This window comes from Stenella coeruleoalba (genome assembly GCF_951394435.1).
Source record: "Stenella coeruleoalba genome assembly, chromosome: 5".
Taxonomy (NCBI): Eukaryota; Metazoa; Chordata; class Mammalia; order Artiodactyla; family Delphinidae; genus Stenella; species Stenella coeruleoalba.
This window is the reverse complement of record NC_137150.1, coordinates 79,177,824-79,202,526: the sequence shown is the minus strand read 5'-3', so window position 1 is coordinate 79,202,526 and position 24,703 is coordinate 79,177,824. Positions and strand designations below refer to the sequence as shown.

At 36.9% G+C, this 24,703-nt stretch overlaps 1 protein-coding gene across 6 annotated transcripts in view; it reads left to right on the top strand.

Moving 5' to 3' along the window:
- The window catches only part of CFAP91 (cilia and flagella associated protein 91), a 150,064-nt gene that overhangs the window by 41,423 nt on the left and 83,938 nt on the right, over positions 1 to 24,703 (top strand). For all 6 annotated transcript variants that reach the window (XR_013828544.1, XR_013828545.1, XR_013828546.1 and 3 more), the window contains 4 exons: positions 7,217 to 7,394; positions 10,833 to 10,990; positions 12,973 to 13,155; positions 14,060 to 14,202. Coding sequence is in view for 3 of the 6 variants with exons in the window: in XM_079922986.1 (XP_079779112.1) it covers positions 7,217 to 7,394; positions 10,833 to 10,990; positions 12,973 to 13,155; positions 14,060 to 14,202 (662 nt within the window). In the remaining 3 variants the exon portion in view is untranslated. The remainder of the gene's footprint in view (positions 1 to 7,216; positions 7,395 to 10,832; positions 10,991 to 12,972; positions 13,156 to 14,059; positions 14,203 to 24,703) is intronic.

Genomic DNA, 24,703 nt, shown 5'->3' with positions numbered 1-24,703 from the left:
TTCACACCCATTCAAAATATCTACCTTTTTACTCCCCTCCTCCACATAGATTCTTACCTTTTATTATAGCCTTTTCTTTTCACTTACAGAAGACCCTTTAACATTTCTTTTAGGGTAGGTTTAGTATTGATGAGCTCTATTAGTTTTTTGCTTGTCTGAGAAGTTCTTTATCTCCCCTTCAATTCTAAATGATAATCCTGCTGGATAGAGTATCCTAGGTTGCAGATTTTTCTCTTTTAGCACTTTGAATATATCATGTCACTCTCTCTGGCCTGCAGAGTCTCTGCAGAGACATCGGCTGATAGCCTTATGGGTATTCCTTTGTAAATGACTCTTTGTTTTTTTCTTGCTGCCTTCAGAATTCTCTCTTTAATTTTTACCAGTTTCATTATGATTTATCTTGATGTGGGTCTGTTTTGGTTCATCTTGGTCGGAACTTTCTTTGCTTCCTGTACTTGGATATTTGCTTCCTTCTTCAGGTTCCAGAAGTTTTCAGTCATTTCTTCAAATACATTTCACAACCTTTCTCTCTCTTCTCCTTCTGAAACCACTATAATGGGAATGTTGGTACACTTGATGTTATCCCAGAGATCTCTTAAACTATTGTCATTTTTTAAAGTTTGGTTTTCTTTTTACTGCATTGATTGGGTGATTTCCGTTATTCCATCTTCCAGATCACGTATGCATTCTTCTTTATCACTTAGTTGCTATTCATTCCTTCTAGTGTGGGTTTTTTTTTAAGACAAGCTTTTATTCATCATCTTTTAAATTAATTAATTAATTAATTTTTATTTATTTATTTTTGGCTGTGTTGGGTCTTTGTTGCTGCATGCGGGCTTTCTCTAGTTGTGGTGAGTGGGGGCTACTCTTAGTTGCGGTGCACAGTCTTCTCATTGCAGTGGCTTCTCGTTGTGGAGCACAGGCTCTAGGCACACAGGCTTCAGTAGTTGTGGCACGTGGGCTCAGTAGTTGTGGCTTGTGGGCTCTAGAGCGCAGGCTCAGTAGTTGTGGCGCACAGGCTTAGTTGCTCCACAGCATGTGGGATCTTCCCAGACCAGGGCTCGAACCCATGTCCCCTGCATTGGCAGGCAAATTCTTAACCACTGAGCCACCAGGGAAGTACCCCTTCTAGGGTGTTTTTGATGTCAGTTATTGTATTCTTCAGTTCTGACTGGTTCTTTTTTATATTTTCTAGTTCCTTGTTAAAATTCTCACTCTGCTTATCTATTCTTTCCCTAATTCAGCTCGCATTCTTATTACTAATGCTTTGAATTTTTTATCTTATAAATTATTTCTGTTTTATTATTTTTACCAGGGTTTTTTTCTTGCTCTTTCAACTGAGATGCATTCCTGTCTCTTTTCATTTTGCTTAACTTTCTCTGTCTCTGTGAATTTAGGTGAAACAGTTACCTACAGCAATCTTTAATGGGTGGGCTTCTGTACAAGTGTCCCTATATAGTCTGCATGTGCCCAGTGCTTTTGGTGGGAGAGCTAGATTTGACGTGAACAGAAGTCATTTGTTTACTCAGGGTGTGCTGCCAGCTGTCAACTTGGTAGGAGGTAGGGTTGGAGATGGAGGGGGTAGGGCCATAGCCAGGTGTGAGGCAGGCCTTCCTCTCTGCTCAGTGGCCATCACTGCCCTATTGGGGCAGAGTCATCTCCCAAGTTGCTGGAGCAGAAACCCTAGGTTCAGCAATCAAATCTTGTAGTATTTTATTTATTTATTTATTTATTTATTTATTTATTTATTTATTTATGGCTGTGTTGGGTCTTTGTTGCTGTGCGCGGGCTTTCTCTAGTTGCAGTGAGCGGGGGCTACAGTTTGTTGCCGTGTGCGGGCTTCTCATTGTCGTGGCTTCTCTTGTGGTGGAGCACGGGCTCTAGGTGCACAGGCTTCAGTAGTTGTGGCACGTGGGCTCAGTAGTTGTGGCTTGTGGGCTCTAGAGTGCAGGCTCAGTAGTTGTGGCACACAGGCTTAGTTGCTCCACGGCATGTGGGATATTCCCGGACCAGGGCTCGAACCTGTGTCCCCTGCATTGGCAGGTGGATTCTTAACCACTTTGCCACGAGGGAAGCCCTCTTGTAGTACTTTAAAAAGATGACTTATCATAACCAAATGGGTTAATTGTACAAATTCAAGTTTAGTACAATATCAGAAAACTAACCAATGCATTTTACCATTTTAACAGAAAATGTCAAAAAAATGCTTTTATAGGTGCAGGAAAAGTACTGTTTGATAACATTCAACATGCATTCATGCTATAAACTCTAAGTAAGCTGAGATCAGAAGGGAATTTTGGTAACTTAATAAAGATTATCTTCGATAAACGTATACTAAAGGTGAGACTTGAGAAGCTTTACCCTTAAAATAAAGAAAAAGACAGTGATTCCTTTATCACCACTATTATTTAGCAATGCAGAGAAGATCCTAGCCCAGAGCTTATTAAACTAGGCTATGACCCACCACCCCTAGGGACATTTGGAAACCTGGGTGGTGTTTTTATATGTAATAATGATGAGACAAATGGGTTGGGTTTGGGGGAGGTAGGCTGGCATGGATACTAAACATCCTGCCCTGCATGGGGCAGTTTCATCCAACAATTAATTGTTTGCCCAATATGACAGTAATAGCATCCTGATAGAGAAATAATTGAGTCAGTGTAGTAAGATAAGAGAAGAATTAGGTATGAGGATTAGAAAGAAAAAGCAAAACTATATTTGCAGACAATGTACTCATATAGAAAAATCAAATGAAATAAGTTATCAGAACTAAGAACCTCAGTTTAATAAGGTATCCTATTATGAAACCAACATACAAATATCAGTAATTTTTGTATGTATGAGCAATATGTAATTAGAAATATTATTGAGGGCTTCCCTGGTGGTGCAGTGGTTGAGAGTCCGCCTGCCGATGCAGGGGACACGGGTTCGTGCCCCGGTCTGGGAGGATCCCACATGCCGCGGAGCGGCTGGGCCCATGAGCCATGGCTGCTGAGCCTGCGCATCCAAAGCCTGTGCTCCGCAACGGGAGAGGCCACAACAGTGAGAGGCCCGTGTACCGCAAAAAAAAAAAAAAAGAAAGAAAGAAATATTATTGGGAAATCATATTTTTAATAGCAACAAATAACAAAGTCCCAGGAAAGCACTTAATAAAACATGCACAAGGCATTTATGGAGAAAAATATAAATTGTTCCTTAAGCACAAAGATTTGACCAAAAAAAAAGGAACATTGTGTTTATAAATGGGAAGACTCATGCTTGAATAGGTATTATTTCTCTCACAAGTATTTTATATCTTCAAGCAATTCTAATCCAAATCTCTACTCGCAGTGTAACCATGTATGTAAATCAGCATCTTTTCTCTTCCCAGAAATTATATAAAAGCAACAAGCACAAGTCTAAAAGAACAACTCCCAAGAACAAATTCCATTCTCAGTGAAACTCACATATATATGAGTCTTTGAACCACTAAATACTTGTAAGGACTGTGAAAAGCAGCTGAGACTAGGTAGCATGGACTGTGGAAGAGGGTCAGGAGAATCTCAGAAAGCTTGAGAAAAAATATGCTTTGTGGAGGCAAATTTGGCAATATTCAGAAATATTTTAAATGATTGTATTTTGTGATTAGTTGCTAGGCTCTAGATCCTTCTAAGGTTCCTAGAGAAATTCATACATGGGCATAATGAGACCAGTATTAGACGTTTGTTGCAGCATTATTATGTGTAATCAAAAAATTAGAACCAGGGCTTCCCTGGTGGCGCAGTGGTTGAGAGTCCGCCTGCCGATGCAGGGGACATGGGTTCATGTCCTGGTCCAGGAAGATCCCACATGCCGCGGAGCGGCTGGGCCCGTGAGCCATGGCCGCTGAGCCTGCGCGTCCGGAGCCTGTGCTCCGCAGCAGGAGAGGCCGCAACAGTAAGAGGCCCGTGTACCACAAAAAAAAAAAAAAAAAAAAAAAAATTAGAACCAATCTAAATGTCAATTTGAGCAGATAGCTTAAATTGTGGTAGAGTCCTACAATGGAAGAATGAAATTACATCTCTATATATCAGCGTGGCCAGATTCCCAAAACAAAGCTGAATAAAAAAAGCAAATAACAGAATATTTATAGTAAAATACCACATATGTAAATATTAAATTAAAAATAATACTATATTTTCTTTATGTATAGTTCTTTTTCCTAGCTTCATTTAGACATAATTGACATGTAACATTGTGTAAGTTTAAGATGTACTACATGATGATTTGGTACACATATATATTGCAAAATGATTACCACAATAAGGGTAGTTAACACATCTATCACCCCACATATTTACTGTGTGTGTGTGGGTGTGTGTGTGGGTGTGTGTGGTGAGAGCATTTAAGATTCAGTCTTAGCAACGTTCAAGTATACAATACAGTTTTGTTAAGTGTAGTCAGCATGCTGTACATTAGCTCTCCAGAATTTATTCATCTTATAACTGAAAGTTTGTACCCTTTGACCACTTTCACCCATTTCTCCCACCACTTTGCCCCTGGTAACCACCAGTGTACTCTCTGTTTCTATGAATTCAGTTTTTTAGATTCCAGATATAATGAGATTATGCAGTATTTAACTGTTTCTGACTGACTTATTTTGCTTAGCATAATGCCCTCAAGTTTCATCCATGTTATCACAAATGGCAGGATTCTCTTCTTTTTTTGTGAATGAATATATATATATATCACTATATATATATATATATATATCGCCTTATATATATCACTTTATATATATATATATATCGCCTTATATATATCACTTTATTTATCCATTAATCTGCCGATAGACACTTCAGCTGTTTCCATGTCTTGACTATTGTAAATAATGCTGCAATGAACATGGGGTGCAGATACCTCTTTGATGTAGTGATTTCATTTCCTTCAGCTATATACCCAGAAGGGAAATTGCTAGATCATATGGTAGTTCTATTTTTAATTTTTTGAGGAACCTCTATGGAATTCTTATGGAACTATTTGCCATAATGACTGTACCAATTTACATTCCCCCCAACAGTGCACAAGGGTTTCCTTTTCTCCACGTCCTTGGCAGCACTTGTTATTGCTTGTCTTTTTTTTTTTTTGGGTAAGAAGTAGATTTATTAATATCCTTTGTAAAGAGGTTACAAGAAAATGGGGCTTGAAGAGGGTGGTCATGTCCCAGGTCTCGGGTGAGTTCCTGGGACAGGCCACCAAGTGAGGGTCCGTGGCTTCTCACAAGAAAGAATTAAACCATAGTAAAATGAAAGCAGAGATACACATTCCATAGACAGAATGCAGTCCATCTTGGAAGAGGAGAGCGTCCTCTCTCTTCTCTTTGATAATAGCCATTCTAACAGGCATGAGGTGATATCTCACTGTAGTTTTGATTTGCAATTCCCTGATGATTAGTGATGTTGAACACCTTTTCATGTACCTGTTAGCCATCTCTGTATCTTTTTTGGGAAAATGTCTATTCAGGTCTTTTGCCCATTTTAAAATCACATTGTTTTTTGTTTTGAGTAATATCTGTTCCTAATATATTTAGAATATAACCCCTTATCAGATATATGGTTTGCAAATGTTTTTGCCCAATTCATAGGTTGCTTTTTCATTTTGTTGATTGTTTCTTTTGCTGTGTAGAAGATTTTTGGTTTGATGTAGTCCAATTTGTTTATTTTTGTTTTTGTTGCTTGTGCTTTTGGTGTCATATCCAAAATATCATTGCCAAGACTAATATCAAGGAGCTTTTCCCTTATCTTTTCTTCTAAGCGTTTTACATTTAAGTCTTTAATCCATTTCAAGTTAATTTTTGTGAAAAATGTAAGATAAGGATCCAGTTTCATTCTTCTGCATGTGAATACCCAGTTTTCCTAGCACCACTTATTGAAGAGACTGTCTTTTCCCTATTGACTATTTTTGACTCCCTTGTCAAATATTAGTTGACTACGCATGCATGGGTTTACTTCTGGCTTTTTATTCTGTTCCATTGCTCTGTGTGTCTGTTTTTATGCCAGTACTATACTGTTCTGATTACTGTAGCTTTGTAATATAGTTTGAAATCAGGAAGTGTGTTTCTTACAATTTTGTTCTTTCTTAACATTGCTTTGGCTATATGGGTCTTTTATGGTTATGTATAAATTTTAGGATTGTTTTTTCTATTTCTGTGAAAAACACCACTAGAATCTTGATAGGGATGTATCTATGGATGGCTTTGCGTAGTAGGAGCATTTTAAAAATATTAGTTCTTCCAATCCATGAACATGGGATATATATATATTTTTTACTTGTGTCTTCTTCAATTTTTTTCATCAATGTTTTAATAGTTTTCACCATATAGATTTTTCACCTCCTTGGTTAAATTTACTCCTAAGAATTTTATTGTTTTTGATACTATTGTAAATGGAATAGTTTTATCTCTTTTATAGATATTGTTAGGGTGTATAAATACAACAGATTTTCATGTATTGATTTTGTATCCTGCAACTTTATTTATTTATTAGTTCTAACAGTTTTTTGATAGAGTCTTTAGAGTTTTCTCTACATAAGATCATGTCATCTGCAAATGGAGATGATTTTACTTCTTCCTTTCTGATTTGCATGCCTTTTTCTTTTTTTTTTTTTTTGCTTGATTTCTCTGGCTAGGGCTTCCAGTATTATGTAAATAGGAGTGGTGAGAGAGTGCACCATTTTCTTTTTCCTGATCTTAGAGGAAAGCTTTTAGCCTTTCACTGTTGAGTGTGATATTAGCTGTGGGCTTGTCTGTATAGTTCATGTTTGTGTTTATTAGAGAGGGAGTATAGTGTAATACATAAGACCATAAGGGTCAGATTGCCATTTGCAAATTCTGAGTTTCACCACATACTAACTATGACCTTTCTGCAAGTTATTTTGATACTTCTTTGTATTTCAAAATATGGATTTTTCCAATAGAGGACATTCCAAGGTGTGATTATTTCATAATCACCTAATATCTTCAAATACTTTCTAGCATCTTACATGTAACTAAAATGTCTTCTGGCTGAATTGTTAACAAGAGACAGTGCAGGGCAGATAATAAACCCTGAGGCACATCTGGAGATGTATCCTGATATCATTTCATCCTGTCATAACCCTTGAATTTAAAGAGGACAGGAACTGAAAGGGAGTAAATTAAATACTGGTAGGTACATGAGTTTGTCTGTGTGTTTCTAAAGTGTTCTGCTTCATCTTCCAGGTCGAGGTCTCCCGGCAGGACAAGCTGAGGTAGAGATGATAGAACGTGCCCGGGAGAAGCGTGCTTGGGAAGCCACTCTCCCCACTCTGAGTGACACCTCCCAGTTTGAGAAGAGGAGGAGGATGATGAATGCCATGGAGAGGAAGGAGTGGGCCTTCAGAGAGCAGGAGATCGAAAAGTAGGTTCTTAATCACCCAGATAATTGCTTCTGCACAGATGGGATTAATGTTAATACTTTTAACATATAGAGAGTTTACCCAAATGTAGGGGTTTAAAAGCAATCCTTAATCTGTAGAGTTAGGAAATTGGGCTTCAGGAGCAATAGCTCTATAATTTTCTCTCCAATAATATAAAAATGTATAATGCCTTCTTTGTGTGTGTAGTTCAGTGTGGAACCCAAATTTAAACAATTCCTCAAGGCATCTCTGATTCTTCTCTTCCCTTTTCTCTTTAGGGTCTTACCTAGAATCCCACTGATTTCTGAAAAATGTCTTTCAAACTGTCCTTTTCTGTTCATTCCCAGTGCCACGGTCCCTAGACTTTGGCCCTCTTCCTATCCATCCAACAGCCTCTTGGCTGAGCCCATCTCTTTCCGCCTGGTACTGGATTCACCGTCAGTACACCTTGGGTTCTAGCTATAGCCAATGAGGCATTTTTCTGTTTAAAAGACAAACAGTGGAACTTTTCAATTAAGAGATGAGCTCATAGTACATAAGTAATAATATGCTAAGGTATTTCTCGTTGAATTTTCAGTCATTTTAACTGATGTATTTTCAGTAATGAGGTTGTCTCTGGAATATGTAGAAATGATGAGGACCAAAAAATTACAGCTCCCTAGCAAGAAGGAAAGGAAAGGAAGTTTGAGGGTGCCATTTGTTCCAGGCTGTGCTGAGGTACTTCATTGCTCACAGAAGTACTACCAAGCCCCTGACAGTGTGCTTACACGCAAGCAAGCTAGGGACCAATAGAGTTAGGGATTCAGTGTGGTTCCGAATTCAAAATATGTTTATCTTTTTGCAACACCTTCTGATTAACCCTGAATGCAGACTGTGATGTTTGGTTAAAAGCTTGCAATTTAATAGAAAATAGTGTTTGGGGAAGAGTAGGTGTCACATACTCAATCCTGTCTGCAGAAATTTAAATTTATTGCTGCAATTTGAAGAGGAATATTCTTGTCAGAAGGACATTAAGAATATTAAAAATGTATCTGGCCAGAATGAAGATATCACCTGAGAACATGAGTACTTTGGTTAAACTGAGGTTAATTTTAATAAATATATTTTGAGTCCCTCCTCAGGACTGGAAACAGGAAACTGCTTTACCCTGACAGAGCTCCTTATGGACCATTGGAACAGGGGGTGAGGGGTGGAAGGGGGGCAGGTGGGTGCGGATGGAGTGAAAGACCTTAAAACCAATAACTCACAGGCAGGATCTTCAGGTGATGTGCTGCTCTATACACAAAGAGCTAGGGGAACCCAGGCAGGAGAACAGTTAGTTCTGTTTGAGAACTAACAGATATTTAGTAGATATTTGGGAAAATTACTGAGATGAGGTAGCTTCTGAGCTGTATGTAGAAGGATGAGTAAAAAGCTATCAGGTAGATGATAATATTGATGATGATGGTGATGGAGATGATAATGATGATATTCATAAAGCATTCAACACTTACAGAGTGCTTATTTCATGCTTGAGCTAAGTTCTAAGCCAGTAGTGCTCAGAGTGTGGTCCACAGATGAGTAGCATCAGCACTTACCTGGGAACTTGTTAGAAATGCAAATTCTCGGGTTCCATCCCAGACCTACTGAATCAGGGGGCGGGGCACAGCAATTTGTGTCATAGCAACCTCCAGGTTATCTGATGTATGCTCAAGTTTGAGAACTACTGTTCTAGCATGCTGTGTACATTCACTCATTTAACGTTCACAACAACCTTAGGGGATGGATACTATTATGTTCATTTTATGATTGAAGAGGCTGAGGTAAGTGATGAAGTTGAGAATTGAACCTAGGATTTCCAACTCTAGAAAGAAAGGGGACTGTTGGTGTGTGCTTATTTTTAAAAACGCCTACCTCCCTGTATTTACTTGTCACTGTTTCCCTACCCTCCCATGTATATTCACTTTGAGAACCTCCACCAGTATAACATGTTTGCTCTGTCTCTAGTCCTTTTTTTTTTTTTTTTTTTTTTTTTTGCGGTACGCAGGCCTCTCACTGCTGTGGCCTCTCCCGTCGCGGAGCACAGGCTCCGGACGTGCAGGCTCAGCGGCCATGGTCCACAGGCCCAGCTGCTCTGCAGCATGTGGGATCCTCCCAGACCGGGGCACGAACCCGTGTCCCCTGCATTGGCAGGCGGACTCTCAACCACTGCGCCACCAGGGAAGCCCTGTCTCTAGTCCTTTTGAGTAGAATATTCAGCTCTCTCTGCTGAGGCCGCACTTCTCCCTTGTCACTGTGGCAAATCTCAACCCTTGTTTATCCTCAAGTGCTGAGTTAATGGCTCCTGAAGGAAGGCTTCCCCACCATCCCCCTCCTTCCCTTTGATCAACTGGGAATAGTGCTAGAAGAGGCGCTCTGCCATTTCTTCTCCCACAGGAGTCTTTTCATTCTTTTGGCCTGGTATGTATCTCCCTGTGTTGTAAATGTTGGTTTATATGTCTACTCCACTAGAACAGTGCTTCTTGAGACAACGTATTTTATCTTGTTCACCATTGTTTATTCCCTGCCTGGCATAAATATTTGACAAATGAATGACTGAATAAATTACTGTGTAAATTTTTAAGTAAGAGTAAAATATTCAAATCTCCATTTTAGAAAGGAAAATCCTGACCACTATGTGGAACAAAGATTGGAAGGAGGAAAGACTAGACTAACAACCAGAGTCCAAGTCAGGAGAGAGGTGACAAAGACATGGGCTGGGGAACAGATGTAAGAAGTGTTTTAGAGAAGGAATCAAGAGGAGGGAAGAAGGTTAAGAGAAGGGGTAGATTTCTGGGGGAATAGAATGAGTGAGGTTTTTTTGAGGTTGTCAGGGGATATAGCTGGAGATTCAAGTAGATAGAAGTTCTAGTTCAGAAATACCTGGTCTGAAGTACAAATTTTGAAGTCATATGTACACATAAGCAAGGTAGTCCTGGGAGAACGAGGTGAAGGTGAAGGGAAGGGAAGCGAAGAATAATTATCTATATGTGTCAGCTGCTGGCATTTTCACATTCACCACTTAAGGCTGCATGCCACAACCTCATTTTCTCTCACTCCTCCTATTACTTAACCCTCCAGCAATACCAGTCGACCTGGAACTATGCACAAACATTTGCTGTTCACTTAGGCCCATCTGCCTGGAGAACACTTTTTTACTCCATCTACCTAGCAAACTCTTTTTTGTCCTTCAGAACTACACCCGTACATATTCCTCTTATACAGAGACTCACCATTGAGTTGCCACCCCAAACCCCCAATTCATTTGTCACACTTTTGCCAGAGTGGTCTTTTTAAGATACATGAATATGATACCAGCCCAAAGAGAAGCTTCTGTTTATGGCAAGTGTTCCCTTTCTCTGTAGTAGAGCACCCTATCTGAGAGATTGTAGACTTCTTTATGTTTTGTGATTTACTTGAAGACTGCAGGAGATTCGCCTGGAAGTTCTAAAAGAGCTGCTGAAGAAGCGTGATGAGAATCAAAATGAAGTAAACATGGCGTGCTTGAATGCCCAGTGGTCTAAACTGCAGGAGGTGAAGGAGGCAAAGTTGGCACAGATTCACCACACACACGTATCAGGTGATGGTGCAGTATGAACCGTGAAGAGAATGGAAAAGTTGGCTCTGCTTTGGGTCTTTGACCAAACCTGATTTAACTGTGATATAATTCTTTTTTGGTCCTATTGTTAGTTAATAGATAAGGAACAGGAGATGAGTTATTTCTCAAAAGTAGAAGGGTGGAGGAAAATTCCTTACTAAGAAAATCAAGTAATTATGTTCTAACAGGTAGTCAAGTTATTGACATTATGGGGCATGTGTGTGTTTGTGTGTGTAGGTGTTGGGCTCCCCATATTCATGGGCTGAGGCCCTGGATAGAGAGCCCTGTTTCTCAACTTTTTTTCATTGTTTCCACTAAAAAAGACATTCAGACATCTTTTTTCCAATCCCCCTGCCATGAAATTTTAATACCACAGGTATACTGTATATCTGTTTATGTACTATAAATATATCTGTACTTTATACATAAAAAGAGGAGTCAGTGGAGGATTAAGAATAACTAAATAAAAAATTTAAATTAAGAAAATTTAACTTATTAGCATTTAGCTTTATTTGCTATATTTGCTGAGTGACTTTTAATATAATTAATTTACTTATAAAAATTGTAATGCATCGCTTATATATGCAAATTAGCAGTTTATACACATAATAGCAATGTAATCACATTAAAAATTATTCAAAATATTTTTCCTAGCAAAACAATTACAAAAAATTAAGTTAATCCCTTAAAAATTATTTTTAGTGAACTTTTAAACTTTTTCTTGATGTGAGAAAATAACTTTTAACTTAACTAGCTGCACCTATGCATTTAGATACTGTCAACATTTTTTCTTTTCAGTAGTTGACATAACTAGTGATGGGTTGACTTTCTTTTATTTTTACTCCTCCTGTCCCTCTCTCTTGCCCTCTGGGATCACCTTCCCAAATAAACTACCTGTACGCATGCCTTTGTCTCAGGTTCTGCCTGTGGGGGAACCCAGGCTAAGGCACACCTCAAATGTCACTTCCTCAGGGGAGACCTTCAAGGACCCCCACCCCCAGATAAGTCAGGTCCCTGTTATCTGTTCTCACTGTTATATGCCCCTGAATTTTTGTATGTGTGTGAGAAAATGACTTTTTACTTAACTAGGTGCTAGGTATGCATTTAGATATGGTCAACAGTTTTTTCTTTTCAGTACTAGATATAACCAATGATGGGTTGACTAATTTTTATAAATAACTATTAAAATGTAAACTATTTTTATGTAATTATGAAATCCCAAGTCACACACAGAAGCACTGAGGATCAAATATAAATAACATCCAAAAGGCAGCAGTGGCAAGTGCAACCACCTCTTTCAATTATGACTTCAAAATCTCATATTGTTTTACACCCATTGAGAGTGCATGATGTAGAGCCTTCAAAAGGGGATGGGTCTGTGATGGGATTGAAAGAAAAGGAACAGGTGGAAGTAGTAAGCCTGACTCCTTAGATGAGTAAACTCCTACAGTGTACAGCTGAGACTGCCAAACAATTCTGAAATCTATAAGCTTGGATATATTCTGATTTATTCTGGTGTTAGCCAAGATGGACAGAAATTTTTGAAGAACCTGTAGTCTTCCTTCCCTTTAAATTATTCTCTTAGGAGAGAATAATTCCCTCAGTCTCTACTGAAAACATGTAGTTTTCAGTTACTTTGAGTTTCTTTCATTCATTTGACAAACTTTCATTGAATACCTCTTTCTGGCCCAGAGCTTAGAATGCAGTTATAAAAGATTTTTGATGAGTACCAATTGAGAACACTAGCTGATTCACCTTCTGTCACGGCCACCTGTCTCATGACAATCTGGATCACACAGATGTCAGATATATGTTTTAAGTGTTCTGGCTGCAGTGAGTGATCATAATGAAATTCATTCAGTTCAGTAGCCTTCCTGTGAATAAAACTATGGTTTTACTAGTCTGCATTTGGATCATTCAGAACAATATTTTGGAGATAGTCATGGAGGTATGTTTTATTTTAGCAATCAGAAAACTTTTGGGAAAGGGAAAGAATATAGAAGGGAAGTTGGAGAGAAGAAATATCATCAAGGATTATTCTGATTATGCATCACAGGTCTATGGACCTCTATCTCGCCTTGGTCGTTTCACAGACAACAACTCAGAGGACTTTGTAGTAAAAAACCACTATCTCAACACCTATGAAGGTAAGCAATTCACATAATTACAAGTCTAGTACAAGAGGATTATCTTAGAAATATAAATATATAAAATATAGCAGTTTAGATTAAAAGCTAATCAAAAATTAAAATATTTGCAAGAAATAGCAATTACATGTTTAGTATTATTAATAATATGAGTTCATAGAAACCAATAAAAACTTCTAAGACCCAAATAAATAAATGGATACACTATGCAACAATTTGTTAAGGAGTAAAGTCAGTAAACTACTAAACATTTAAACATGTTTAATGTCAGTAAAATCAAAGTTTTGCAAAAATGAAATAGAAAAAATTTTATACCAGGTTTGTGAAGCAAACAAGAAATATATAATAAAATCGGCTCTTTATGAAGAAATGCCAGAAAACTAGCGGGCAAGGGGATGGATAAGTAGGGGATAAATTAGTGGAGAGGGTTATACCTGTTATAAAGTCCAAGAGAGGCTTTTTAAAATTATTTAAATTTCAGTTGAGAGGTTGGAGTATCACATGGCCAAGATCATGAGTTGATGCTCACACAATTGAACTTGCACCTCTGGCTGACCATCTCCAGAGCTGAATATGATAACCTGGTGTACATCCACTTTAGAATGGTGGTGCCATGTTTCATATGATCAATAATTTTCTGTCTATTATTGTGGAATGTTACATTTTTGTAGGGCAATGTTTTCATTTTAGAATGCATTTCTTATTTTATAATCTAAGTCATCAAGAATATAAGTTAATTATATAGAAATTTCCTTTATATTTCAGGGACAATTCAATTATATGAGGTACACCTTATCAATAATTCTAAATGAAACCACTTGGCAAACAGCTACTAAAATTAACAGCATGCTTTCAAATGATGTATTTAAGTACCGGATACTAAACATGTACTTCTTTCCTACAGGATTAGTCGAACTTGAGTCATGTCTCCCAAATTTTGTGACACAACCCCGAATCAGATCTCCAAAACCAAAAGTCACTACCACCAAAGATGGTTTTCTAAAGAGGGCTGCAAGGATGGACCATGAGTTGGCAGAGTTTCATAAGGTATAATTCTTATCTGGAAGACAAGATGCTTCTAGTGTGACTTTTACAGAGATATACTACACTCCAAAAATTGTACTTTGTCTTGGGCAGCAATGTCCAGTTGTTCTCAACACACAAGCCTACATTCTTTCTCCTCTCTAGACTTTTCTACCAGTTACCTGTGCTGTGCCGATCAGTGCTTTTCCCCCTCATTTCAAACTGTAGGGAAACCTCTTAGAGGTTATTCTCCCCATTTGCAGAAGTCACGCTACTTTCTAAAAGTTGTTCTGACTTTGGAGCTACACAATAAAATGTGACACAACACTGAGGTGTAACAAGTTTCTAGGGTTCAGGATTACTGTTGATTTTAATAGTGTAATAGGCCTCATTTTCTCCCTTTTAGATCTGTTACCAGGGCATCATGAAGAAAGGGAGTCATGTTCAGCATCCCACTCATCTAGTTTAAACTCAACTAAATGAGAAAGTTTGACGGTCATCTCCCATGAGCCAGCTGTATAGCTTCATCCGTCAGCTTCGCTTTCTCTTTTGTTAATTGGACTATAGGTGTCCACACTGGGATACATTTGAATCCTTAGTATATGACAGTGGTGCTCTATCTTTAGCCTGCATCAGAATCACCTGGAGGGCTTGTTAAAACACATGTTGCTGGGCCTCACCCCCAAAGTTTCTGATTCAGTAGGGGTGGGGCTGGATTACTTGCATTTTTTGCAAGTTTCTAGGGGATGCTGATGCTGCAGGAACCACACTTTGAGACTCACTGATTTAAGACATACCCTCATCACTGGTCCATGTATGTTTGTTTGTTCAGTTAATAATAGCATAAAGATCCATGGGAGCCCACACTCAAGACAAAAATTAGGACCTTGATAATCATTTACTTATATCTGTGTGGTTCTTTCCCACATTATCCCCATCTCCATTTACTGATTCTGAATTCTATGTTTATCATTTTCTCACTTTCTGTAAGATTTTTGGTAGATATTCTTTATTAGAGTATGGAAGTTCCCTTTTATTCCTAATTCACTGAAGCTTTTTAATCATGTGTTTATGTTGATTTTCATCAAATGTTTTGTCTGTATCTATTGAGATAATTATATATTTTTTCTTTAAAAAATTATTATTGTAATAGGGAATATTTATAGTTTTTTACAGATATTAAACTGTCCTCACATACTTATTAGGAACATAACTTGGTCAGGATGTATTATTTTTATACGTTATTGGATTTGATTTACTGATATTTTGTTCAGAATTTTTCTTCTGTATTCATGAGTGAAATGGCCTTATTTTTCTTTCTCAGTTTGACTATATGCGGCATCGGTGTCAGAGTTATACAGGTCGTCTGAAATGAATTGGGGGGTATTCCTTCTTTCCTACTTTGAAAAGAGTTTAAATAAGTTTGAGATGATCTTTTTCTTCAGTTTGGTAGAATATTCATATAAAATTATCTGAGACGGATGTTTTCTTCATGGGAAAAATTGTAAGCACTCCTTCAATTTCCTTACAACTTACAGGACTTTCTGCAGCATTTTGGTAAATTATATTTTCTTTACAAATTCCGTTTCACCTAACTTTTCAGATTTTTTTGCATATGGTTGTTGATAGTATTATCAATACTTTAAAATCTTTTTAGTGTTTATCTATAATCATGCCCACTCTTTTCATTCATAATATTATTTATTTGTGCTTTAACTCTTTTTCCTTAATCAATTTTACTGGAGGCTTGTTTATTTTCTTGGTATTTTTTTCAAACATTTGAACTTTTGATTTTGTTGATTTTCTCTATGTAAATTTTTTTCAATTACATTAATTCCCACTCATATTTATTTTATCTTTCTTTCTCCTTTCTTTGGGTTAGTTTTGTGGTTCTTTTCCTAACTTAAAATAGACATGTAGCTCATTAATTTTCAGGCACTCATCAGTTTTATATAATATTTAAAGCTAACCATTTCCTTCAAAACACTGATTTTGGTACATCCCATTAGTTTTGACATATAGTTTGGCATTATCATTAATATCTAATTTTTTAAAACATCCATTGTGATTTTTGGACCTGTGAGTATTTAACAATGTGTTTAAAATTTCCAAATATGCAGGAATTGTAACTAATTTTCTAATGAATTTCTCAATTGCTCTATCGTCAGAGATCTTAGCCTGTATGATACCTATTCTTTGAAATTTAGTGAGGCTTGCTTTGTGAACTAGTATAGTATATGTGATTTTACATATAAAATAATCTAAATCCACCTTCAAATAATACTATAACTACACGTGTCATGCAGATACCTTATAGTAGATTATTCCCAATTCCTCCCTACTGTCCCTGTGACATTGCTCATTCATTTCATTGATCCATATGCTATAATCACCCAATACATTTTTACTATCATATCATTTACTATCAATACATTTTTACTATCACTGTGATTTAACAGTTATACTTTAGATCAATTAAAAATAAGAAAAAATATTTCATTTTACCTTTATTTATTCCATCTTTTCCACTCTTCCTTTCTTATATAGATCCAAGTTTCTGACGTATGTCATTTTGCTCCTGCCTGAAGAACTTGTTTTACCATTTATTACAGGGCAGGTCTGCTGGAAATGAACTCCTTCGGTTTTTATTTGTCTCAGAAAGTCTGTATGAATCATTTACTTTCTTTGACATATAATTCACATACCATAAAGTTAACCCTTGTATACAATTCAGTTATGTGTAGCATACTTATAAGATTGTTCTACCATCAACACTGTCTAATTCCAGAACATTCTCATCATCCTCAAAAGAAACCCCATACCCATTAGCAGTCACAACCAATTACCCTCTTCCCCGTACCACCTGGCAACCACTAATTTCCTTTCTTTTTATGGATTTGCCTATTCTGTACATTTCATATAAATACAACGATACAACATATGGCCTTTTGTGTTTGGCTTCCTTCATGTAGCATAATGTCTTCAAAGTTCATCCATGTTGGAGCATGTCTCAGTATTTACTTACTTTTTATGCTTGCATAATATTCCATTGTGTGGATATACCACATTTTGTTAATCTACGTATCAGTTGATGGAAATTTGAGTTGTTTCTACTTTTTGTCTATTTTTGTATAAATAATGCTGATATGCACATTCATGTACATGTTTTTTAGTTTTCTTGGGTCTATACCTAGGAGTAATTTCTGCGTCACATGGTAACTCTATATTATACTTTTTGAGGAACTGCCAGACTGTTAAAAGTGGCTGCAGTATTTTACATTCCCACCAGCAATGTATGCATGTTCCAATTTTTGCACATCTTTTCCATCTCTTGTTATTTTCCATCTTTCTTATTGTAGCCATCCTAGAGTGTGTGAGGGGATATATCACTGTGGATTTGATTTGTATTTGTCTAATAATTAATGAATTTTGTCACCTTTTCATGTTATTTGTATATCTTTTTTGGAGAAATGTCTATTCAGATACTCTGCTTATTTTTTAATTGAGTTTCTTTTTATTGTTTATCATAAACATTATTTTTAATGTTTGTATTGGTTTTTAAAAATTTTTAATTTTATATATTTTTTATACAGCAGGTTCTTATTAGTCATCAATTTTATACACATCAGTGTACATGTCAGACCCAATCTCCCAATTCATCCCACCACCACCCCAACCCCCCGGCCACTTTCCCCTCTTGGTATCCATATTTTGTTCTCTACATCTGTGTCTCAATTTCTGTCCTGCAAACCAGTTCATCTGTACCATTTTTCTAGGTTCCACATATATGTGTTAATATGCGATATTTGTTTTTCTCTTTCTGACTTACTTCATTATGACAGTCTCTAGATTCATCCACGTCTCTACAAATGACCCAATTTCGTGCCTTTTTATGGCTGAGTAATATTCCATTGTATATATGTACCACATCTTCTTTATCCATTCATCTGTTGATGGGTATTTAGGTTGCCTCCATGACCTGGCTATTGTAAACAGTGCTGCAATGAACATTGGGGTGCATGTGTCTTTTTGAATTATGGTTTTCTCTGGGTGTATGCACAGTAGTGGGATGGCTGGGTCATATGGTAATCTATTTTTAGTTTTTTAAGGAACGTCCATACTGTTCTCCATAGTGGCTGTATCAATTTACATTCCCACAAACAGTGCAAGAGGGATCCCTTTTCTCCACACCCTCTCCAGCTTTTGTTGTTTGTAGATTTTCTGATGATGCCCATTCTAACTGGTGTGAGGTGATACTTCATTGTAGTTTTGATTTGCATTTCTCTAATAGTTAGTGATGTTGAGCAGCTTTTAATGTTCTTGGCCATCTGTATGTCTTCTTTGGAGAAATGTCTATTTAGGTCTTCTGCCCATTTTTGTATTGGGTTGTTTGTTTCTTTAATATTGAGCTGCATGAGCTGTTTATATATTTTGGAGATTAATCCTTTGTCCGTTGATTCGTTTGCAAATATTTTCTCCCATTCTGAGGGTTTTCTTTTCATCTTGTTTATGGTTACCTTTGCTGTGCAAAAGTTTTGAAGTTTCATTAGGTCCCATTTCTTTATTTTTGTTTTTATTTCCATTACTCTAGGAGGTGGATCAAAAAAGATTTTGCTGTGATTTATGTCAAAGTGTGTTCTTCCTATGTTTTCCTCTAAGAGTTTTATAGTGTCCAGTCTTACATTTAGGTCTCTAATCCATTTTGAGTTTATTTTTGAGTATGGTGTTAGGGAGTGTTCTAATTTCATTCTTTTACATGTAGCCGTCCAGTTTTCCCAGCACCACTTATTGAAGACACTGTCTTTTCTCCATTGTATATCCTTGCCTCCTTTGTCATAGATTAGTTGACCATAGGTGTGTGGGTTTATCTCTGGGCTTTCTATCTTGGTCCATTGATCTATATTTCTGTTTTTGTGCCAGTACCATACTGTCTTGATTACTGTAGCTTTGTAGTATAGTCTGAAGTCAGGGAGTCTGATTCGCCCAGCTCTGCTTTTTTCCCTCAAGACTGATTTGGCTATTCGGGGTCTTTTGTGTCTACATACAAATTTTAAGATTTTTTGTTCTAGTTCTGTAAAAAATGCCATAGGTAATTTGGTAAGGATTGCATTGAATCTATAGATTATTGGGGGTAGTATAGTCATTTTGACAATATTGATTCTTCCAGTCCAAAAACATGATATATCTCTCCATCTGTTGGTATCATCTTTAATTTTTTTCATCAGTGTCTTATACTTTTCTGCATACAGGTCTTTTGTCTCCCTAGGTAGGTTTATTCCTAGGTATTTTGTTCTTTTTGTCGCAGTGGTCAATGGCAGTGTTTCCTTAATTTCTCTTTCAGATTTTTCATCATTAGTATAAGGAATGCAGGAGATTTCTGTGTGTTAATTTTGTATCCTGCAACTTTACCAAATTCATTGATTAGCTCTAGTAGTTTTCTGGTGGCATCTTTAGGATTCTCTATGTATAGTATCATGTCATCTGCAAACAGTGACAGTTTTACTTCTTCTTTTCCAACTTGTATTCCTTTTATTTCTTTTTCTTCTCTGATTGCTGTGGCTGAAACTTCCAAAACTATGTTGAATAATAGTGGTGAGAACGGACAACCTTGTTTTGTTCCTGATCCTAGTGGAAATGGTTTCAGCTTTTCACCATTGAGAACAATGTTGGGGGTGGGTTTGTCATATATGGCCTTTATTATGTTGAGGTACGTTCCCCCTATGCCTATTTTCTGGGGAATTTTTATCATAAATAGGTGTTGAATTTTGTCAAAAGCTTTTTCTGCATCTATTGAGATGATCATATGGTTTTTCTTCTTCAATTCATTAACATGGTTTATCACATTGATTGATGTGCGTATATTGAAGAATCCTTGCATCCCTGGGATAAATCCCACTTGATCATGGTGTATGGTCCTTTTAATGTGCTGCTGGATTCTGTTTGCTAGTATTTTATTGAGTTTTGCATCTATATTCATCAGTGATATTGGTCTGTAATTTTCTTCTTTTGTAGTATCTTTGTCTGCTTTTGGTATCAGGCTAATGGTGGCCTCATAGAATGAGTTTGGGAGTGTTCCTTCCTCTGCAATTTTTTGGAAGAGTTTGAGAAGGATGGGTGTTAGCTCTTCTCTAAATGTTTGATAGAATTCACCTGTGAAGTCATCTGGTCCTGGACTTTTGTTTGTTGGAAGAATTTTAATCACAGTTTCAATTTCATTACTTGTGATTGGTCTGTTCATATTTTCTATTTCTTCCTGGTTCAGTCTTGGAAGGTTATACCTTTCTAAGAATTTCTCCATTTCTTCCAGGTTGTCCAGTTTATTGGCATAGAGTTGCTTGTAGTAGTCTCTTAGAATGCTTTGTATTTCTGCAGTCTCTGTTTTAACTTTTCCTTTTTCATTTCTATTTTTATTGATTTGAGTCCTCTCCCTCTTTTTCTTCATGAGTCTGGCCAACGGTTTATCAGTTTTGTTTATCTTCTCAAAGAACCAGCTTTTAGTTTTATTGACCTTTGCTATTGTTTTCTTTATTTCTATTTCATTCATTTCTGCTCTGATCTTTATGATTTCTTTCCTTCTGCTAACTTTGGGTTTTGTTTGTTCTTCTTTCTCTAGTTCCTTTAGCTGTAAGGTTAGATTGTTTATTTGAAATTTTTCTTGTTTCTTGAGTTAGGCATGTATAGCTATAAACTTCCTTCTTAGAACTGCTTTTGCTTCATCCCATAGGATTTGGATCGTCATGTTTTCATTGTCATTTGTCTCCAGGTAATTTTTCATTTCCTCTATGATTTCTTCAGTGATCTCTTGACTATTTAGTAGTGTATTGTTTAGCCTGCATGTGTTTGTGTTTTTTGCGTTTTTTTCCGTAATTCATTTCTAATCTCAGAGCGTTGTCGTCAGAAAAGATGCTTGATATGATTTCAATTTTCTGAAGTTTACTGAGGCTTGATCTGTGACCCAAGATGTGATCTATCCTGGAGAATGTTCCGTGCACACTTGAGAAGAAACAGTAATCTGCTGTTTTTGGATGGAATGTCCTATAAATATCAATTAAATCGATCTGGTCTGTTGTGTCATTTAAAGCTTCTGTTTCCTTATTTTCACTTTAGATGATCTGTCCATTGGTGTAAGTGAGGTGTTAAAGTCCCCACTATTATTGTGTTACTGTTGATTTCCTCTTTTATAGCTGTTAACAGTTGCCTTATGTATTGAGGTGCTCTGATGTTGGGTGCATATATATTTATAATTGTTATATCATCTTCTTGGATTGATCCCTTGATCATTACATAGTGTCACTCCTTATCTCTTGTAACATTCTTTATTTTAAAGTCTATTTTATCTTATACGAGTATTGCTACTCCAGCTTTCTTTTGATTTCCATTTGCATGGAATATCTTTTTCCATCCCCTCACTTTCAGTCTGTATGTGTCCCTAGATCTGAAGTGGGTCTCTTGTAGACAACATATATAAGGGTCTTGTTTTTGTATCCATTCAGCAAGCCTGTGTCTTTTGGTTGGAGCATTTAATCCATTCATGTTTAAGGTAATTATTGATATGTATGTTCCTATGATCATTTTCTTAATTGTTTTGGGTTTGTTTTTGTAGGTCCTTTTCTCCTCTTGTGTTTCCCACTTAGAGAAGTTCCTTTAGCATTTGTTCTAGAGCTGGTTTGGTGGTGCTGAATTCTCTTAAGCTTTTGCTTGTCTGTAAAGCTTTTGATTTCTCCAACGAATCTGAATAGGATCCTTGCTGGGTAGAGTAATCTTGGTTGTAGGTTCTTCCCTTTCTTTCTTTTTTTCTTTTTCATCTTTATTGGAGTACAGTTGCTTTATAATGGTGTGTTAGTTTCTGCTTTATAACAAAGTTAATCAGTTATACATATACATATGTTCCCATATCTCTTCCCTCTTGCCTCTCCCTCCCTCCCACCCTCCTTATCACACACCTCTAGGTCGTCACAAAGCACAGAGCTGATCTCCCTCTGCTCTGCGGCTGCTTCCCACTAGCTATCTATTTTACGTTTGGTAGTGTATATATGTCCATGCCACTCTCTCACTTTGTCACAGCTTACCCTTCCCCCTCCCCCATTTCTCTGGGAGGTGGGTCAGAAAGGATCTTCTTGTGATTCATGTCATAGAGTGTTCTGCCTATGTTTTCCTCTAAGAGTTTGACAGTTTCTGGCCTTACATTTAGGTCTTTAATCCATTTTGAGCTTATTTTTGTATATGGTGTTAGGGAATGTTCTAATCTCATACTTCTACATGTAGCCGCCCAGTTTTCCCAGCACCACTTATTGAAGCGGCTGTCCTTTCTCCACTGTACATTCCTGCCTCCTTTATCAAAGATAAGGTGACCATAAGTGCGTGGGTTTTCTTTGGGCTTGCTATCCTGTTCCATTGATCTGTATTTCTGTTTTTGTGCCAGTACCATACTGTCTTGATTACTGTAGCTTTGTAGTATAGTCTGAAGTCAGGGAGCCTGATCCCTCCAGCTCCGTTTTTTGTTCTCAAGGTTACTTTGGCTATTCGGGGTCTTTTCTGTTTCCATACAAATTGTGAAATTTTAGGTTCTATTTCTGTGAAAAACGCCAGTGGTAGTTTGATAGGGATTGCATTGAATCTGTAGATTGCTTTGGGTAGTAGAGTCATTTTCACAATGTTGATTCTTCCAATCCAAGAACATGGTATCTCTCTCCATCGATTTGTATCATCTTTAATTTCTTTCATCAGTGTCCTATAATTTTCTGCATACAGGTCTTTTGTCTCCTTAGGTAGGTTTATTCCTAGATATTTTATTCTTGTTGTTGAAATGGTAAATGGGAGTGTTTTCTTGATTTCATTTTCAGATTTTTCATCATTAGTGTATAGGAATGCCAGAGATTTCTGTGCATTAATTTTGTATCCTGCAACTTTACCAAATTCATTGATTAGCTCGAGTAGTTTTCTGGGAGCATTTTTAGGATTCTCTATGTATAGTATCATGTAATCTGCAAACACTGACAGCTTTACTTTTTCTTTTCCAATTTGGATTCCTTTTATTTCCTTCTCTTCTCTGATTGCTTTGACTAACAGTTCCAAAACTATGTTGAATAAGAGTGGTGAGAGTGGGCAACCTTGTCTTGTTCCTGATCTTAGTGGAAATGCTTGCAGTTTTTCACCATTGAGGACGATATTGGCTGTGGGTTTGTCATATATTGCCTTTATTATATTGAGGAAAGTTCCCTCTATGCCTACTTTCTGCAGGGTTTTTATCATAAATGTGTGTTGAATTTTGTCAGAAGCTTTCTCTGCATCTATTGAGATGACCATATGGTTTTTCTCCTTCAATTTGTTAATATGGCGTATCACATTGATTGATTTGTGTATATTGAAGAATCCTTGCATTCCTGGAATAAACCCCACTTGATCATGGTGTATGATCCTTTTAATGTGCTGTTGGATTCTGTTTGCTAGTATTTTGTTGAGGATTTTTGCATCTGTATTCATCAGTGATATTGGCATGTAGTTTTCTTCCTTTGTGACATCCTTGTCTGGTTTTGGTATCAGGGTGATGGTGGCGTCGTAGAATGTGTTTGGGAGTGTTCCTCCCTCTGCTATATTTTGGAAGCGTTTGAGAAGGGTAGGTGTTAGCTCTTCTCTAAATGTTTGATAGAATGTGCCTGTGAAGCCATCTGGTCCTGGGCTTTTGTTTGTTGGAAGGTTTTTAATCAGAGTTTCAATTTCAGTGCTTGTGATTGGTCTGTTCATATTTTCTATTTCTTCCTGATTCAGTCTTGGCAGGTTGTGCTTTCCTAAGAATTTGTCCATTTCTTCCAGGTTGTCCATTTCATTGGCATAGAATTGCTTGTAGTAATCTCTCATGATCTTTTGTATTTCTGCAGTGTCAGTTGTTACTTCTCTTTTTTCATTTCTAATTCTATTGATTTGAGTCTTCTCCCCTTTTTTCTTGATGAGTCTGGCTAATGGTTTATCAATTTCGTTTATCTTCTCAAAGAACCAACGTTTAGTTTTATTGATCTTTGCTATCATTTCCTTCATTTCTTTTTCATTTATTTCTGATCTGATCTTTATGATTTCTTTCCTTCTGCTAACTTTGGGGTGTTTTTGTTCTTCTTTCTCTAATTGCTTTAGGTGTAAGATTAGGTTGTTTATTTGAGATTTTTCCTGTTTCTTAAGGTAGGATTGTAATGCTATAAACTTCCCTCTTAGAACTGCTTTTGCTGCAACCCATAGGTTTTGGGACGTTGTGTCTCCATTGTCATTTGTTTCCAGGTATTTTTTGATTTCCTCTTTGATTTCTTCAGTGATGTCTTGGTTATTAAGTAGGGTATTGTTTAGCCTCCATGTGTTTGTATTTTTTACAGATCTTTTCCTGTAATTGATATCTAGTCTACTAGCGTTGTGGTCAGAAAAGATATTTGATAAAATTTCAATTTTCTTAAATTTATCAAGGCTTGATTTGTGACCCAAGATATGATCTATGCTGTAGAATGCTCCATGACCACTTGAGAAAAATGTGTATTCTGTT